At 39.3% G+C, this 20,656-nt stretch overlaps 1 protein-coding gene across 10 annotated transcripts in view; it reads right to left on the reverse strand.

Moving 5' to 3' along the window:
* Positions 1–847: 847 nt before the first annotated feature.
* Positions 848–20,656, reverse strand: part of SIPA1L1 (signal induced proliferation associated 1 like 1) — a 220,839-nt gene continuing 201,030 nt past the window's right edge. For 9 of the 10 annotated variants that reach the window (XM_037393750.1, XM_037393753.1, XM_037393756.1 and 6 more), the window contains 7 exons: positions 14,655–14,894; positions 13,452–13,617; positions 9,894–10,137; positions 6,789–6,935; positions 4,290–4,404; positions 3,725–3,806; positions 848–2,943 (listed from right to left, as the gene is read on the reverse strand). In XM_037393750.1, the coding sequence (XP_037249647.1) occupies positions 2,800–2,943; positions 3,725–3,806; positions 4,290–4,404; positions 6,789–6,935; positions 9,894–10,137; positions 13,452–13,617; positions 14,655–14,894 (1,138 nt within the window). In that variant the 3' untranslated portion in view covers positions 848–2,799. The remainder of the gene's footprint in view (positions 2,944–3,724; positions 3,807–4,289; positions 4,405–6,788; positions 6,936–9,893; positions 10,138–13,451; positions 13,618–14,654; positions 14,895–20,656) is intronic. The other variant, XM_037393759.1, reaches the window with a different exon arrangement.

The following is a 20,656-nucleotide window of genomic DNA, read 5'->3' on the forward strand; positions in this document are numbered from 1 at the left end:
GCAACTCCTTGACCTGCAGGAAATTTTCTGCTTCAGCTCAGTTACCAGTGTCTAATTACAAATGGTAAGGCAGTATCTAGTTTTCTTTCCAAGATTCAGCCCCTGTTTTTCAATCAGATTTTCATTGCTCTTGCTACTTCAGAGCTCTCTTGGTCAGGTACCTTCACTGCTAGAAAGAGACTGATTTTCTTTCCTTGCATGCCTTTTAAGGGTCCATTCAGTGAACCTGGAAGATTCTTGCCTGCAGACGTAAGTTCCACATTTTGGGGCTGTGCAGGGGCCAAAAACCCAGCCTGTTCAAAAAAACAGCATGTCCGAGGTCACCTCCCAAGTCAAAGGATGAGATCTGGGAAATGAAACAAAACAAAAGATATATCTGCCCCACTCCACCAAACTTTACACTTAATGTTGCATGCTCACTGGTTTGGCTCTGGGATGCTGAAAGCTGTGCATGCGCTTGGGCAAACATGCCAGGCAAGCATGGGTTTGACCTAAATCAGCTTCAATGTTTCCAAGTAAATTCTAAAATCCTGATAAAGATAAAAAAAACCCACTGTCCCTTCTTCACTGTATCAGCCTGATGAAGCTCAGAGTCACTGTTAAGGTAGCAAAACCTTATAAACTGGGGAAGAAAATACATTGTGCAGTAAAATACATGTAAAAATGCAAGGAATAAAGTGCATGCATACATACCAAATGGCCTTCAAAGGGATAAACAGTAGAAATCCGCTAGAGAATGGAACTCTTCTATTGCGAAGCACTGAGAAAAGTGGTACAAGAAGAAAGCAGGAAGAAACAGACATTCTGGAAAGCTTTAAACAACAAACCCAACAAAATCAGAAGAAAATGGTTTAGAAGAGCCTTTAAAATGAGTTTTATTGTCAGAATTTTACAAGTAGCCTTCAGTGGCATCATACAAGAACTCTGTTGCAAAACTCTAATAAATAGTCTGCCCCAAGTCCCAAAATATTTTTTGAAATAAAATAAAAACCAAACTTAAAAATAAGAGAATAAAAGCAAGACTTCAGGATGCTCAGAGATGTTAGCAATATTTCCCATTTACAAATAACATCAGGCATTATATAAATCTCCTTCATACAAGTCATTAAAAAACCCAAGACATTCTAAACCTTTACAAAAGCACTCCAGAAATAGTTCCAAAGAGATCCATTTCCATGACAAAACATTAGAGAAGAACTCCATGGGGATTAGCATCACAAATGAAGTTTGAGGTTGAAGTGTAGTGCGTACTTGCGTGGAGCAAGATTAAAGAGCATGAAAAAGGGATTTGAGAAGAGCATGGAAGTTTCTGTGACAAGACCATGCCTGATGATTTTAATCTGTCTATTTGAGAATGGGGAAGGGGAGGGAGTGGATGCTCTTGAAACTAACCCCCAAATATACTGCACTTTATGCAAGGAAATATTTATTAATGCAATAACTGTATCCTCAGAAGGGAGTAGAAAAGGTTTCCAAGCACACTGCACAGTTCAATGCCTGTGCAGACTGCGGCGCTTGAAAGTCATATTCTGACACCTAAAAGGTATTTTCTGGAGAGGTAACATGTTGTGGCAAGTTAGCCGGTCCTTCAGAGAACAACTAATTAACTTTCCTGGCATGAGGAAATTTGGGAAATCTCATGCTAGACATGACTGGGGACTGGGGATTTCAGAACTCCAATCCTGTCCCAGTGCTTTGAAAAATACACTTCTCTAATTCACCTTTACCTATTCCTCTGTCTTTGATAGCAAAGGATTTATCAGACCTCTCGGGTAATAAAACAAGTTGAATAAATATTTCTCAAATCTGTTGTGATTTGAGAGGTCCAGAGAAATGGAATGGGAGGGCAGGTGCACAGAGATGGTTTACGTGGATTTTCATGGAAACAGTTGAGGGGAAAGAAATCTTTATCTCTTTACAACTTCAGCCTAAGTCTTCTGCACATATGCAAGCAACAGATTCCCCTGGAAGGGAAGGGGACTATACTTAAGCAGTACAGCAACCGTACTCAGTTATCTCTCAGCCTGCCTGATATGGTATGAACTGCAGCATGCCTAGTTTTGCTGTTCATAGAAGTACTTGCAGCCATTGTTTCCACAGGAAACAAAGGCTACCAGAAATGCTAATGCAATAGATGTGTGATAATACGCCTCACCCACGGCCCACATCTCTAGTTTCTCTCCAAATGTTATGATGCTGGTTGTACTGTACCATACACTATGGACAAGTGTTCTCTGTAATGTATGGGAAGGTAGCACTAGCAATCAAGCGCAAATTGCTAAGGAGACACCTAAAACATTGCATTACATCCCCTTGTCTGTGGCATACTTCAGAAAACAATGTAAGAACAGCAGTAAAATAAACATTTCTTTCTAATTTTCTAGATGTCATAATATTTGCCAAAGCTGCAAGGAAAAGCAGATTACCTGAAACAGAGAGAAAGGAGTTAATGGAAACAGAGGCAGATGGAACAGCAAGCCTGATCCTGCCTCCAAATCATTTTGTACATAACAGATAAAGAGACCATGTGCAAAAAATAGACATTCACATTTTAGCAGTTAAACTTTTATTTTACCTTTTTAAAATTATTTACTTTGTTTTTTCTACAAAAGGCAGACATTGATTGTTGATCTGCAATTGTTCTGAGTGCGCGCAGAGATGCAAAAAGGGGTTATTGGAGGATGAAGGACAGGGAAGTGCTCCGACTATACTTTCACATGTCATGATTAAGGTGGCATTAAAGCTTAAGTCCCAGTAATAATATTTGTAACAGATAGTTTCCTTCCCCGTACACTGTTCTCAGTTCATATCAATTGTGTTGAAAACCCATTCGGTGAATTTCTTCAGTTTCTCGGTTGCATTCTGGGATTCCTCCTGTAACCTCAAGTTGTCTTCCCGCAAATGTTGCACTTCAGCCTGAAGACTGGCCTTGTCCTCTTTTTCCTTAGGCATGAGGAAAAATAAAGATCTTAGTGGAAATTTCAGGTCATGCTTCCTGCCTATTTAGAGGCGCAAGAATCTCTTAAGAGAGCATAAGTCTCATTCCTTATTCAAACTTTCTGTTTAGATATAAACCATGTGGTTTTATATCTAAGGAACATTTTTGCCATTTCATTCCTCACTTTTTGCTTGCATGAGGATTTCTCTAGATTAAATTCTAATTCTAACAGAAGCTGGCTCCCCAGGTGGTAAAATAAAATCGGGTATGCCCTGTTCTGGATGTACAACATGTACGTACAACTGCTGATGGTTAACTAAATAAGGGATAGGAAATCTTCCTGGAAACGCTTTTCCAGCTAAGAGACTTTTATCTGACCACAGCAGATCCTTCTTGGACCAAACCGGCAGTAACACAATTCAGGAAGTTTCCACAGTAGAAATTGTATGTTTAGATAATACTGTCAAATTTTTAACATCAACAGGATATATTTGCATGGGCCAACTTCAAACCCTACGTAGTGTCACCTGAATTAGAGGTGGGTACCCTGATTCACCCTCCTAATTCAAGCAGAGGAATCAGACGCCTACAGATTTAGACACTTCATCCTAGCCTTGCATAATTGGAAGTACGGCCTGAGAGAAGTAGCAAAGAAATGCCTTTTTCTCATACAAGAATGAGACTGTCACAGGTTCAGACATGGCAAAGCAGGATTACACAGTTATTAGCATCACCTATCAGCAGTAAACATGTGTCTTAAAGATTTTCTGTAGATGAAATGTTTACCTTCCTTAAATCCTCTTGCAGCATCTTCAGCAAACCTTCCAGTTGGTCCACTTTAGAGGCGAGAGTTGGAGGGGATTCTTTACTGTTGAAAGCGGGAAACAGTAGCAGATATTGATATGATTTACTGTCTTCACATAGGGTAGCTAACAGCGTTGTCTATACTAAGTGGTTTTATGTAGGTATGCACTCAGGTGCACTAAGAATTCACAAAATGAACAAAAAGAACCAAATGAAAAGTACATGGAACACATGCAGTACATTAATAAACCGAACAAATTTAACTGGGGCTATCTCCCATCACTTGACTTCTCTCTACTTCTACTCATTAAATGTGCCTTGAATTACCTTTGCTTTGGACAGGTTCATGAACATCTCAGACAAAGAACCTGCAAAAAGCTTCAACTGGACTTATGATTCTTCTGTTTTCACCTCCCACCACCGTCTTCATGAGAACTCGTGAAGTGTTCTTCCGTGAAGCCTGGAGATGGCTTCCAAATAAGGATGTTCCTACTCTTTTCCTCGGTTTGTAGATGAGGAAGCCTGCATATCTGATGTATTTACTTACCCTGTATAAGGCTTTATCTGTGCAGTAAGCTGGTCCTCAGCCTGATCACTACTGGAGGCAGCGCTCACAGGTCTGTGATTTTCATCAGCAGCAGCAAAGAATGAAGCTCGCTGAACTGGGAAGGCAAACATAGAGAAACAACGGCAGCGGCAATGATTATTTGTTCATGCATAGCCCAACAGCTACACTGCAGCATCTCAAAACAATCTAGGAAGTCAGTCTCAAGCAAGATAAGGTGATGATATGACATACCAGTATCCACTTGGCAGAAGCAAACTGGCATTGCAAGCTCACACAGATCATGCATCACCCTCAGGCTATGAAGCTTTCCCGAAGGGAGATGCTGAAGAGTGCAAAGCAGAGATCCCTGGTGGCACTTGCAAAGTCCACCTAAGGCCAGTTCCAAGAGAGGCAAGAAGCTGGAACAAGCACTGTGCAGAACTTTGTGGGTACAACTGCATGACACTACCGAATAACTCAGTAACTATATTTAGCTTCCTTCACTCCACAAAGGATCCCTTTATCCTGAGGAAAGAAAAGCCCACTGTGTACAATTTACATCTGGATAGTAAAATGACCAATGTAATTTTTCAGAACCTGAGATGTTTTTCTTGTGCCTTAGAAAAAGTCTTCAGATTGAAATGTGAAACTTCCTCCCTGCCCTGCGTCTATACTTTTTGTCCTGTAACTGCTCAGATGTTTTAACACATCTCTAAATCACTATCATGTAGGTGTGACTGCAAACTACCAACTGCCCATACCTCTGGAGTTTCCTAGCACAAACAGTAACAAAAGCACTTTTTAGTTTAATAATCTCTCTCCCTTAGCAGCTGCTGGCCTCTCACTGGAAATAGAACAGTATCATCTTTTTCTGCTTGGCAGATTTTTATTCTGTGCTTTCAACAAGGCTAAAATTAACATGCCTTGGTATTGGATAGAATTTTTCCCGCTCTTCCCTTTTTTCCTTTGAATGAAAATACTGAAGGTTGATGTAGCTCATGGATCCAGGCAGCTTTTGTTTCATTGGTTGCAGGTATCAGTATTTGTAACTTCAGGTGCTTGCAGGTGAAGACACCAATCAACGATGCAGAAGAGAGGTGTCCAGAAGCACAGATCAGAATTTAGGCTGCTTGGTACTTGTCAATCCCTACTGGCACCTAGCAGAGACTAGAGACATTGACATCAGACAGCTGTTCCCTCTCCAAGTCAAATCTCACTGTATTTTACAGTGGTGAGACGAAGCTGCCAGCCAACACATTACCCCAACTTTTCTTCATCTGAGCTGTCAGTTTATTATCTTCACCACACTGACTTTGTTCACACTTCTAAAGAGAAGCACAAGCGAGTTTGTGGCCTACAAAAGTGAGGGATTCAGGTTAATGAGCACAGTCAATAAAAGGGATCTTTTAAATAGAAATTGCCAACCACAGTGAAATGCATTAAAACCTGGGTTTCATCCCTATGTGGTGGTGACAAAGACATCACTACAAATTCATCTCCTCTTGAGGACTAAGGCTTACTTTGAATATTCTTTCCCAAAACTATGCAGCAGAAACATGAATCATGCTGATCCTACAACTCCTACGGCAACAGAGCAGAGCACACATATACATCTTGAACACCAGAACTTAGACATGCACTGTCTTAATGTATATGGCTACTACCAGGGAACAGCCAAGAAAGCAAGTTACTTCACAGCCTTCTCCAACCATGCAGAATAGTATCTAAAAGATTCAGGATTAGTGAAAACGCTTTCATGAAGGTGGGACAGCATTTATGCAGAGATTAGGAAAAAGCACTTTTATTTAATGCATCTAGAAGATTTTTCCATCGGGTTGCAGTAACTGTAAGGTAAACTCCCTTTGGGCTGAAGCGTATTTAATTTTAAATTCAAATACATCTACACAGCTTACAGTTCTCTTCAGTTTACTAAGTGTCAAGGAGATGGAAAGTGCCATAGGATGAAACGACGCTTATGTGCAAGTCTATGTATTGAAGAGTATGTAGAGGGAATAACTGCAATGGAAAAGTATATACCAACAAAGCATATTTCCCAAATTACCTTGGCAGCGCACTTCAGCTGTGCTACATAAACTTCTTGCTAGTGCAGTAAGCAAGCAATCATTAGTGTGCTCATATGCTTTTCCCCTGCTATTTAACTTTTACACTTCTGTGCCAGACTCCTTTTCCACCGTAGCTGTGATGCCTGCAACTGCTCTATGTGAAATGAGATGTAGCCAGTTTCAGAGAGATTTGGCAAACCCACAGCACAGAGGAATTCCAGCATGAAGAAATGGTACCTGAGTACTACATACAAATTTTTAGGCTGTTAAGACTTGAGTTGCTATTTTAAATGAGCTTAAGCTTCGACTAAGCAGAAACCATAAAAACAACAAAAGCAAGAGTCAAGATTAAAAAAACAAAACAAAACCCCAAAACCCTCCTTAATGAAGCATGCTTGAAGACCAGCTTTTTAAGTGTGATATTCTGAAAACTTACCTTCAAAGGCTTTGGCAGCATCTACCAAGTTTGACCAGTCCAGATCAGAGGCAGAATCAGGCAATGGCATAAGACCAGGGTCCGGCATGGGCTGCCGTCTTTGCTCCTGGATATCTGTGAGGGAACTGTCTGAGGCAGAAAATTCCCCTAGAGTAAATGCAGAACAGATTATAAACTCCATTAAAAAAAACCGCCAAAATTCCTTTCTTAATACTAATGCATCCCTATTTTTCATTTTTCTGGGACAGCACTGCTGGAACCAGAACTCAGCAGAATGTTTGATCCGCCGTAGTCGACAGCATGTTACAAGCCAGTTTTCTGAGACTGCTTCTCACCAGGACATTCAACTCCTTTCTAACCTGCCTGAATTTTTGCAGCTTAGCACTTCAAAAGCCAATCTCTGCCTCCCCGGCCAGCACCGAGGTTGGGGGCAGTACTCTTTTGCCCAATGATTCCTGTCTCTGCACAAGCTGAAAATACTTTGGAGGGCTCTGAAGTTTGCTGGGGTTTCTCCACTCCCTGGCACTTAATTCCTCCTGTAAAAATATATTATTGTGAGCTTCCTTTCCTCCTCTCTTTACAATCTTGTAAACCAATGGGAGCAGACTTAGACCTACCCAGATGAATCAGAATAAGAAAACCCTTAAAAATTACTTCCGAAGTATTGCACATTTCTCAGCAGTTTAGAGAAACCTCTTGAACTTTACTGAAAAATACCCACACCTGCCTGTAAGTTGGTACATGGCCTGCTACGGAGAAAACAGTGGCAAGCTTGAAAGAAGGATATGAAGTCCCTGTATATTTTGTGCAAACTGGTGCCTACCAAAGTGAAACACTGGAATTATTGCCACTGATTAGAGAAAGACCAAACTGTGAACCAATGATTATCTGCTTTATTTCAGTTTACTGTCTGGACAATAAAAAATATGCAATGCCTCATCAGACAGTACATGTGTAAGCTCAGAAGCAGCAATGACTTGCTTCCTCATGCCCTCTGTCAGGGCATAAAGGAAGTTTTAAAAAAATTTTAAGTGGCACTAGAAGCATCAGAGATGTAGGGGTGAGGAGATCGACTGGGTGAAGAGGTTATAGTGAAGAATCTGTTTGGAGCAGAGAGAGCAAAAAGACAGCATGGTGGCCAGGATAGAAGGCTATTGGAAGACAAAAGCCACTCATGTTGCTTATTTTTGCCCTCTCCCCCTGCCTTTTTTTTTTTTGATAGTAACTTCAATAACTAAAATAACTTTTGAGTAACTTCAGCTAAATAATATTGCTTCCTGGAAAACAATGACCTGAAAAACTACACTGCATTCACTTTGCTCAAAAATCTTGATATTTTTTTTTGTCTCTGTGTGTGTTTACTTTTTATAAATGTAAGTTCAGATCAACATTAATACTGAGGACTCTTGTACTATCTTCCCAAAACAGGGCAGTTATTTGGGAAGTTCTTAACATGAAAATACTTAGTGAAAATTAGTGAAAAGATACAAAGAATTAGGCAAAAATCCTAAACACTTGAAAAATACCTGTTTTAAGAGTGTGAGTTGGGTTGTTAATTAAGACAGATGAATAAATAACAGTATTTTCAGCTGTTTTCCCTCTTCAAAACAAATGAAGGTGCTCTGGAATGCCTGTTCTTCATTATTAAGGTCTTTGAAATTAAAAAAAAATTCTGAATAGCTGGAAGCCAACAAATACTTGTGGTATTAAATATTCAGCTCTACTTAATCCTTCTCTCAGCAAAGGCAAGTGTGTGGGTGACAATTCATGTGCCACTCAAATAGTCCTCTTATGTGCTAGGAGGAGTAATCAGGTTGCTGTGGAAGAGAACATGACAGCGAAAGAAGGTTTTGTGGTTTTCTTTTCAGAAAATACAGGCATCTAAATGATAAGAGACCAAGTGCCGCTTTCCACTTCTACTCAGATAGTATCATGAATCTTCTGACCCCCAGTCCTCAGAAGCCAAATCCACGAGCCAGTTACAAGTGTAACCAAGTCTGCAAGGTTATTTCAGTGCATATACAAAGCAAAGCGAAGACAGCTCAGCTTCCTAACTCTTACACAAGAAACATGTCATACAGAAACAACTCATGAAAATGTCAGGTTCAACACTGCAAACTGCCTGGTGATCACAGACAGATGAAAAGAATTTAAAATAGATTTCTTCAGCAGCCTTTGCTGTCAAATGTATACTGTGTATCTAAATAAAGACTGTGCTTAGGGCCCACTATAGTGAATAGAACCTATTGATAGCCTTGCATTTTCCTCTTGGAACATATTAAAACATGAATAAATCAGAGCAGATACGTACTTCTTCAGAAAACATTGCAGAATCCTACACTGTGAGATCTACCTCTATTTCTGGAAAACACATTTAGTACACATTTAGTTATGAGGTACAGTGGGAACCTGTGAAAATTCCCTTTCTCACCAGCTGAGACATTCACATGCAGCAACACACAACCCCTAAGATAATCCCACTGTGACTTTTCAGTGAACTAATGGGGGGAAGCAGAGTACATTTTTGGCAGCAGTTTACCAAGTAACTTTGTCTCGTTAGCTGTTGATGTGTGACTAAAATAAGTTAACTCAAGTCCTGTAATATGAATAGGGTAGGGAACTGAATTAAAAAAAAATCTGATGTAATAAAAGCTGTATCTGATGTAGATGTACATCCAAAGGTCCACTAGTATTTATCTGCTTTTATATCATTATTTCCCTAATAGTATTTTGGTCCTATAATCCCACACTAAAGGAACTGACACCTGGAGTTGTCATTGCTGGATAACCAGGCATAAATTATTTGCCTATTGGTCCAATTAGTCTAGATGACTCCTGGGAGAAGTGGTGAAAACTTACAGCCAATGAGGCAGATTTTTGTGCTCCCTCCACAAGGTTGCTGCATGACCAGTCATGCAGTCTTACATCCACTGAATTGAGGAAAAAATAAATTCCTGTCCTATTTTATATTTTCAGGCATGTGACTTGGCTCTCCCCATTTTAGCAAAATCAAGATGGAAGTACTGATTGCTGTAACAAACATTTTCCCTTAACATCGTTCACAAACAATTGCTTTGAAAGTAGAAAAAAGGGAAATACACTTACCATGTAGTGATTTCATTCCCAAAGTATATGATGGTCTCCGTAACGGCAGCGACTTTGGGAGAGAAGGGTACGTGCTGGTGAACAGTACATCGTTTGGCATGGCTTGGTCCAAGAGTGAGGCCCGTGAGGCGAAGAAGTGGTCCCTTTGACCACTGTATATACTCTCATCTGACAAAGTCCTTTGCAAGGCACGCCTTGTGGTAGGAGTGCTGGGAAAGGGAGACTGACAGGACAGAGTGTGTGACTATACATTCATAAACACATATAAAAAGAAACGAGAAAAAAAAATCAATAAAGAAACTTCTGAATTCTGTTGAAATATTTTTTTTAAAAACTTTAAGACAGTATTATTTCACAGCGGATAGGAAAAAACTAAAGGAATCTGCTTTGAAGAAGATTGTAACTATATAACATGTTAAGTCTTTTTTTTTAGCCTATATCCCATTCTACCTTTTAGATATCCTTCAAACTTCTCCTGAAGTGGAAATCTCAGGCAGCCCTCGCAGATTTTAGAGCTGACGTGTAGCAGAGAGAATGTTTACAGAAACAGACTGCTGCATAAACCAGAGTTCTCCCTTGTGCCTGGGGAGGGGGCCGCCTTCCTGCAGGCAGAGCATCAGCAAATGCCAACTAATTAGAAGTGTCATATTACTGAACAACTGGGAACGCCCACCACTGCTTTGATCCTTCAGAAGGATTTGAATCAAAATTAATTACATAGTCCCATGAGTAAGAGAACTTGAGTCTTACCCCACCATCATCCCAGCTTCCTCCATGCTCCACACAGGAGAAAGCAATGCTCTGGTGGTTAGCCTGCAGTTACACACTCCTGGCTAGTGCCAGTGAGCTGCTATCAAAGGTGTAACCATTCCCACCAGTGGAGACACTGATTTTCATGAAACTTGTAGCAACATAACTATCTCTAAGACATAACATTTCTTTGTGGTTTGGTTTAAATTTCGTCCAAAGGCTTTAATGGAGAAATGGCAAACAAAGTAAGACCTCACCACCCTCATTTGCTCTGTAAGCAATTTCAAACAAAAAAGGAGATACTGTGATTTCTGGAAGGAGTGATTAAACATCATAAAGAGTTGCTCATTTGCACATGAAAATAGTTCTCTTTTCTCAGAAAGGGAGGGAGGTTTAAACAGACAGTACTCTACTCCTGTGACCAAAATCCTACACCACCAGGTGGGAGAAGAGCATGGAGGAGGGACTATTGGTACTGTATATAGTGGAAGGCAATCTGCCAGATTTTTTTGTTGTTGTCCAAAATGTTACAAAATTTAATATTAAGAAACTACTGTGTGTTTTGATTTTAAGATTAAATATCAGAAGCGATTAAAATTACTGCCAAAACCTGCTATCATCAAAAGACAAGGAAGGAAAGAGAAGCCACATCCCATTGCTAACTTTCTATTACGTCAAATTTTCTGTTCTGCGTTGCCTCCCTCAGGACATGCCCATCACAGTATGCACCTTGCATATACAGTTAATGCTACAGAAGTGACAACTTCTGGCACACAGTTGTCACTACGCTGCATTAAGGATCAAGCCGCTTTTTTATTCTGAAATTTAAAACCTCACTCAGCAGGTTCACGTTACGATCCAGTGAAATCTCCCAGTACTTGTCCTGAAGTAGCGAAGGAAAAGAAAACTGCTAAGCCAAGCAGCATTTACTCAAGGGTGGTACAGTTCACTTAGTGTTAAAGAATTAGGAGCTGGAACCACCATTTAATATCAGATGTTGAGATTAAAAGGTTGCACAGATATGAACATCTGATGGAGCTACAACAGAGGTAATACAAGTAGCAGTTGTCTTCTGATAAGAGCAGAGGGAAGAGAAAAAGAAGGGTGGCTTGACTGAGAAGATACAATGCATAACTAGCAGGTAAGAAGATAAATAAGGCTGGGAAGATAATAAAAAGACACGCTAGACAAATCACAGTCTAGAACAAATTCTACTAGCAAACAAAGGCTTTGGCAGCCAACAGGCAAGAAGGAGGAGGATTTTTGGTCTTTGTGCAGTGAACTAATGAAGGCCATTGTCATTCCTTTTCTTTTCTTGACAGTTAAAAAAAAAGTTATGCTGCAAGAGCAATTTTTTGTAAGATGAAATATAAATCATGCAGTGGGCAGAAATGACAGTTACTTTTAAAATGGAAAAGATTTAATTTATTGGTGTGGCAGAATTTTATTAACTGCTGAGATTTATCAAAAGAATAACCTGAGTTAATATACTTGTTACAGTCACCAAGAAAAGAAGATCAGGGTAAGAACTGATTCACTAACTCCAAAGCGGAAAAACAAATTTGGGAACACAACATGGTCTTCAGGTCACCTCTTTAAACTGAATGGAATTTCTTAAAACGAGAACAATCCCCTTGCTCAAACCAGGCAACAGGAGATGCTCACATCACCCATGTGGCACGCCTCTCAGAACTACCATAAACCAAAGGAAAATGTATCTTGCCATTGACAAGGGCTTTTTTTCTTCAGCCTCAAAGTTAACATCTGAGATAATCTGTGCATGGAAGTTTTAGCACGCACAAGTTTTAATAAGCCACTTTGGGTTTACAAGCAAAAGACAGAAGTCGCAGCGCTCTCTTCTCCATTGTTGTTGTGGAAACCATTTGAGCTCTAGGTGATGAGCCTGAGCTGTTAAACACTGACTTAACAGTTGAGGCTGGAGAAATAAAGACTTTTCTCTTCAAAATGATGGATTTTAGAAATCAAATATATGCATTTTTGTGCTTTTATACACATTTTGAAACACATCTAGAAATGTTTCTGCATATTTATTCTGTATAAATATTCACTTAAGTTCAGGGAACATTCTTGGTCCATGTGCAGTAACAGGATTAGACTGGCATAAAAGTAGGCTTTTTGCAAGGAGTTTCAATACTGTCAATAAGTCACTGTCTGGTGATGCAGAGAAGTACAATTCAAATGCGTAAGGCAACACTACAGGATTTTCCATGAGCTAGCAGTCCTAAATGTTCTTTTCAGTTTGGCATACTAGTCTCTTTAAATTTGCACATAAAACTGTAATAATACTGCAGTGATTGTAGTAATGAAACTGTTCCCCACATGTATTTCTCTAATAGATGAGTTTGTGACAAATGGATGACTTTCTGTCCACGATGAGAATTGCAGAATGCCTTGCACTTTCTTTTCCTGTTATGGGTGAGAACAGAAACGATCCTATCTGAGAAACTTGAGTCCAATACAAAGTCCAACTGAGTAAGCTCTGTGTGAATGAATGCTTCAGCTTTGACTGCTTTGAAAGCACTCAGATTTTTCTACACAGAAATCTTAAATGCTTCATGGCCTTCATCTTTTCTGAATTGTGAAGCACTTGCTCTGTTAGTTGATACACCTAGGCAGCAATGCACTCAATCATCAAATTCTTATGAAGTGTAACTTTACACATTTCTATTTTGTAACAACAGAATCATGACTTAGATCAGAAGAGGACCTGTGCATTACTCTTCAGGTATTCTCAGATTTCACTTAACCGTGACAAGAGATAGCCAAATGACATGCTCTCTAACATACCTTAAAATTCTTCTGGGATTCAGGTGTTGGGCTATCAAGATCTATCAATTTCTTCAGCTCTTCTTCAACGGTGGACTTGGATGCTCGTTTCGGTGATGCTCGTAGATCTCTTGCTGAAGCACGCAGCCGAGGGTGGGCCATTTCATTGCCATCACTCTGGTGACGTCTTAAACGAAATGGAAGAGACACATTCAGGTCTCAAAGCCCTGGGGCAGGAGGTATGAATGAAACAAATTATAGCAACCTCAAGATTTTCAAAGAAAAAAAAAACTAGGTAGGGGACACAGAGGAGGGAAGGAGTTTCAGTAATACAGCACAGCCTCATCTTAATGAATACCTGTTGAAGCAATAAACTTGTTTAAAAACATCACGTAGCAATACACTTAAAAGTTATCATAATACAGTTTTACAATAAGGGACTCAATCTGTTAAAATAACATGCATTCTCTACAAAATAAAAAACTACAAATGTCTTCAATGAGCCCAAAAGCAGCAAGTCATCAAGTTTCTTTAATCTTTTCACTGCTTTTTATAATGCAGTTATCACAAAGTTTCATCATCTCCTTTTGACAGCAATATAGAAAATATTATATAAAACTCAAGAAGGGTTGAATAAATTACTTTGAAATGAGCTTTCTGAACCACTCGGTTTCCAAGTCATACTAGCCTTAAAGAAACAATATTTTCACTGTTGTTTCCCAATTTCTGAAAGAGATGGTTGCATATAGTTAATGCAGAGAGATCTTGGCTTGCTTTAAGCCAGTTAGACTGGATACTGGCAGCAACCTTAACAAGGCACCACAGAGTGCCACAGAGCTAATGCATAGCAGGCACAGTCCTACTACATGGATGAGGGGCTCAAAGAAAACTCGGGCTCTATGTTGAGGATTTTTAATATTTGCTCAAATAGCACTCTGAGTCACCTTTAAGAAATCCTAAGGAAAGGTAAGCTTTAATAGGACTGAAATCCACATAGCTCTCTAGAAATGATAAAAAAAAAATTTTTTTACAAGTTAACAGGGAATGAGATTAGCAAACTATCAAATATTTAAGATTAACTGCAGAACTCTAGATTAGAGATTAAGCTTTACAGAAGACTAAGTGTTCTATTAAAGTCTTGAGCTCTTCCACACAGAGAAGTGTCACAGATCTCAACACTTCTTTACAATTAAAGCAGACAAGAGAACCAAAAAACAGTCTTACTTTCTTGAATCCATAAACCCCACTGAGTTTATTGTCCCTTCTGGCTTTTTCCATCCGATCAGATACTTGCTAGTAGCACCCTGGCGAGGGTAGAAAGTCCTAGGACCAGAAGTGGAGGAAGAGGAGGAGGAGAAAGAAGGTGCAAGCTGGGGAGAAGTAGCAGAATGAAGCTCTTCTTTGGGTGAGCTTCTGGCACTGGTGAAAACGACCGGGCTGGCAGAGTGTCGTGAACTCACGGTACTAGAAGAAAAACAATAAAGACAGAATTTGTCTCAAATGTGTACATATGCATCTTGTTTAACTATTTTTCAAGCAGAAGTCTGGGCACAAGATGTTACTCCTATCAATAGTGAGTAGAGTAGCAAAACCAGTTTGCTCTTAAGGGCATTCCACCAATGTTTCATTAAAAACATCTCACGTAGTAATTAAAAATTTTGTATGCAATGTCTAAGGATACAATATACCACAGTCTCCTCGTTCCCCCTTCACAAATGGGTTCACTGCCATTAGACAGCTTAAAAGTAATACAAGAGATTGCAGCTGAATTAGCAGAAAAGAACCTAAGTCCAATTTCTTGCTGGAATTCCTGGCTGTGGAAGAAAACAGATTCTGAAGGAACTTAACAGGAAACATCTCTAAGACCTTACAACTAACTAAAGAAACACAGATATCTTTCAAAAGAGGGCTTCCTGGATTTTGCCTGAAAAGCTGTTGCCATTTGAAAAAAAAAAAGACTGTTAAATTGATAAGTTTTGGCAGGTATTTAATGTATATCACTATTTGTCTATAGACAGAAAAGAGCTGGGATGGCCAACTGCAGCTTATTGTTGGAAGGAGGAGGGGGAGCTTTAGTTGGGAGCTACTCTTTAGTTATGCTGATATTCTCATCCGATGCAACTTGTATTATATCAGAAGCACTAGGGCTTAAGACAATATTTACTATAAAACAACCTTAAAAGGTCAGGCATTTCTAAGCACAGTTACAGGAAAACTTTGTGTACGGCCTTACTAATGAAATAGCATTATATATTTGAATACCAGTTTTCTATCAGCTCTCTACACAACTTCGCCACATTTTCATCCCTGTAGCCATCACTGCAAGGAAGGAATTTGAAACAGATGGCCCTGTGGTAAAGAACAGTTTCTGACTGAGAAATAAAAATTAGCTGGAAGGCTGAATAAAGTCATTGAATAATTTCTTCTTTCATAAGCTTAACAGAAAATTCTTCACCACTTTTCATATCTTGATAAAACAATGCATTTTCACATCTCTTACTAAAACAAACAAAAGAATTTAAGGTTAAATTTAAGTTGCCACCTGGGAAAACAATCTCAACTACATTTAGCTTTACAGAAGTAATTTATCTAATCTATGCCACTTGTCTGGCTTCTGCTGTAGTCAATGGAAAAATATCTTTAGGAGGTGATTCTCCTCATCTTAAATTAAGAGTCTCAGATACCCAGGAGGAATGCATGCTTTGGAGTTTCTCCTCTCTCCATTGACAACAGATGGGAGTCTAAAAAATTACCTTCAACTATGTTCCTTTTTCATATGGTTCAGGTTAGGCACTGTGAGCTCCAACAGTTAAGTGCTGTGGATTTAATGAGGAGTGAGTGCATTGTAGTCTTCCCACCTCAAACAGCAGTGGCTGCTGCAACCATGCTCCCATCTAATGTACGTGGGGATGGCTGCAAAGTCCCTCACATCAGGGGCAAGATACATCTCCCCATGATTTCATACTATAGATTATTTTTTTTCTTCCCTCCATCTGTACATTTGAAAGGCATATACAAAAGATGGGAGACTGGGAAAATATAGGAAGATGCTTTTCCTGTCCATCAAGCCCATATATTTGGCACTGCACATCACAACCTTTGTATTTGTAACAGATCTAAGTAAACATAATTTATAGCACGAAAGCAGAGAAAAATAAGAGCTAGGAGGAGAGGCAGTAAATTTCTCTTCTTTCCCCCTTGTCTCTTCTTTTTCAATACTGCAAGAAAGCTCCTACACTACACATGCTAAGTAAACCAGCCCATCTGTGAGGCACGACCACAAAATTAAACCATCAACATGCAGGGAAGATGCAGATCTTTAAAGAAAACGTATGGGGCTATCTCCTTCCCCGCCATGCTTTTACTTCCTTCTAAATACACTCAAGTAGTAGAGAAGTCTTTTACTTCAGTGAAGGAAAAGGAAAGTTCGGATCACATTTCAGAATTGTTTAATCCATCAGGTAGTTGTCAAGGAAGTGCCTGTGAGAAAACATTTCTTGATAAAATCCAATAACAACTCCTAGATAGGCTGGTAGTGTTGATCCTTAATATTACTAGGCAAAGAAGGTAAACAGTGATGTTCAGTGTGCTCTACATAAAATTTATTTATAAAATGCATATATCTCATAGAATAGGTGCCAAGATCAGCCTGGCAAATAAGCAAGAAACTAGCATCCCTTTTTAAATAGCCTTTTCTTTAAAGTGTATTGCATGTTTTGAGCTGTGGTTTTACAATATAGTGTTTTGGGAGAATACTCCAGGGACTATGCACAGAACTGGCTTTTCATCCTACAAGTAAACACAGGCAGGCCAACAGGATACTGACAAAGACTCACACTTGTTGATTGAGAATGTATTGGGAGAGCAAAAAGCTTTGATAAACTTTAGAAAAACTAAATCTGAGCTGGAGCACTATGGTAGTGATGGGAAGTTATTAAGAGTATTCGACACCAGGAAGCATGCAGAGGGTTCCTCATACTGTAATAGACACTTGGACCAGCTTGATTATATCTGGAAGAAATTCAGTCCTCATATTCTCAGGACACAGAGATGGCCACTGTTGCTCCCCCACCTCCCACCTCAATTACTGAGACATCAAGGACTAGATTAAGGAAAAACTCAAATAGTACATGGCAGTCTGCAAGAATTGCAGATGAGCCATTCATAAAAGCATTCCACAATCACTAAATAATATTTTTAGTATCTTAAAACTATCAGAAGTAATGAAAAAGATACTTAATTAGAAATAGCCATGGTTTTCCTTTTAGTTTTGGTGAGAGGACCATAAGAAACTGTATCATTTAGGTGGAAATGAAAGTTTGATTTTATTTTTTTCTGAGGGAATTCATGCCATCAGCACATATGGCTTCATTTAATGACATTCAGCTATAATGAATCTGTATAATTACTGGCCTACATAATGCAATTCTCCTGGGATGCTATGAGAAATCTGCACAATCATCAGGAAGGACTTTGGGAATGGAGGTGGAGAAGAAAAATAAAACCCAGCCAGAAGCTCTGCTGTAAAAGTTAATCACTATAATTTACATTTTGCCACCAATTCTCAGGTACAAGTTCTTTTATGCACCATCAAATGATCTGAACACTAATTATCACTCCTGTCTTCTACAGACACAAACACTCTAATTTGTGGTTATTTTCTTTTCTTTTGTCACGGAGTTCTTTTTAGGGCCAAATTCCTTTTCTTCTTGCTCAGAAACCCGACGCTAGAGACATTACAGACATTCTGGCATCCCCAGGCAAAATGTAAAACCAGTGAGAAGCAACAAAGGGTAACAATTTAGAAACTGATAGAGAAACACACCAATTAAGCTGTTCATTTCTCATGAAAAGTAGCCTGTTCAGAATAATCCTTTAGTCTTTCTTCCTTCACCTCCTTGCAGCAGGCAGTTGTGGTTACATTTTGGAAGCACCGGTTTCACAAGCCTCCAGCTCCAACTGTTCTGCCTCCACAGAAAGAGCTATGGGAGAGTTGGGAGCAAAGAGCTGGACCTAGGGTTTCCTCAGGTCAGTGCTGCTGTTCAGTGTGCAACCACCAACTGAGGATGCCATGAGAAACAAAATGAAAGCCTTTTAGCCCAGACTGTGCCTTTGCTTTATTGTGAGGCATCAAACATGTCCTAGTCTTCAAAAATAAGAAATAATAAACAAGGAACACAAGTCAGCCTGCTTTTTCTCCACCAAAATAAACAATGTGGGTACAAAGACTGCAGTATTTCTCAACTATTATACCCCCTGTGTTTTACAAATTGCTGCATTTTACAAAAGCTGCACTGTTAACATCTGATTTTTAAATGAAACTGTAAGACCACTGCCCCCTCCCCTTCCCCCCCCCCCCCCCGTTTTTTCTAGCATAAAGTCTAGGGAACCTAAATTTGAACATTTCAGTAACAGACCTAAAAAAAAATAAAATACGTAGAGAGCCATTTCAATATCACCAGAGAAACATCATGTAAATTAATCCAAATCACCAGAGAAAATACCATGTTTGGAGACACCATGCTATTAAATGAGACAACATCCTAGACTTAAGTTTGCAATCAAGTTGCAAAGCATATCCACGGAAGACAAAGATAAGAGCTGTCAGGGTATGCCTGCCCGCCCTGCAAAGATACGTTTCTTTCTACTAAATTTTCTGAGCTCTTCTACTGAGCTAATACTGTTTGGTGTTCAGAAGAGAAGAAACCAGAACCTCAGATGTATGAAGACACCATTCCTATTAGGCACACCTTTACAATAAAGCTTCTCAGAGTTACAGATAAGTTTTCCAGGTTTCTATGAATTGCTTCTGAAAAAATCCTTCCAAATGGAAATGATACCGAGAACTTTATTCTTATTAGCATTTTGTACAAAAATCTCACATTTAATGCTACTGCTAGTTATGTTCAGACAGCTACTACAAGGCATGTGGTAAATTATAATGACCATAAAAAATGCATATAAACATGCTTGTCTTAAAATAGAAGGTATGAAACTGTAGATAACCAGCATATAGATTCTTACCTCCAAGAAAGGGGCACGTTAATATTGCCCAAAATTTAAGTAAATCCCTCTGCATAGTGTTTTCTGCAAACTTCCTCACGTCCTTCATGCATGCATAGCTACTAGAAACACTGGTGTTGAAGACCTGGGTGAGATTTATACTAACTGAATATGAGCTTTAGAGCCAAAACAGCCAAAGAGGCAGAAACCTAGAGTTCAACTACTTAGTCAAAATTACCATGACAAAGTACATGGAGGCCTTTCACTACATTACAGTCTCTATGACAACACCCTATTTGCAGCTACTGTACGAGTTGTTAAACATCTAGCCTTGCATAAAGGTAGATTGGCAAAAATGGCTTCAGACTTCCAGTCTGCAGGTATTTTGGCACACTCAAAACAGAGGTGCCTTAAGAATAAAAATGCAACAGTCAGGCTCCACAAGACCAACAAATGATGATGATCACACACCTTCCTTGAAAGAGCTGTGATTTTTATCTTGTTGCTAGTATGACACAGTATGAGTATTTTTCAAAAAGCACACTGAATACTTCTTGGGAAATGGGTTAGGAAAATGGTCTAAAATATTTCCTGCCTTTAGCAGCCCTGACTAACTTGTGAAGTGGGTATTTTCAATGTGAGGTGTTCAAGCACATTATAATATGTGATTGATATTGCTGATTTTACAAGTGGCAAAACTGAGGGAGAGGGAAGGTGACTGTAATATGTCTTACCCACAAACTTGCAGCAGAATGAGATGAAAATCTACATGCTAGCACTCTCAAGCAACTTGCTCTCAGTATTCAACATACTTACTACAAGCAGATTGCCAAGAAAAAAGACTGGGGAAAAGAATGTAAAACATCTGAAATGTGTACTTCCAAGACTAAAAAAGAACCCCATATTAAACTGTACATTGATAAATGGACTGAACTCCTTTCTGATCCACATATGAATGGCAGTTGTTGCGCAAGATATTCCTTATGAACGCATCAGATGTGTCTGTTTCACATTAGTTTAGTGGCAGCAGTACGGAATACGCTCTCAGATATTTTTTAGTGTTACAGGCAGTAGAAGATGCAAAGACTAAAGGTGGTCTTAGTTTGCAAGCATTCTGCACAGCAAGATCTTTCAAAACACTGGTTAGCGTAAGTAGAAACCACTCTCCAACATCTGCTTCTTACTTTTGACAGGTTAGAGAGTGAGAATGGGAAAATGAGTGT

The sequence above is a fragment of the Falco rusticolus genome, chromosome 7, assembly GCF_015220075.1.
Source record: "Falco rusticolus isolate bFalRus1 chromosome 7, bFalRus1.pri, whole genome shotgun sequence".
NCBI lineage: Eukaryota > Metazoa > Chordata > Aves > Falconiformes > Falconidae > Falco > Falco rusticolus.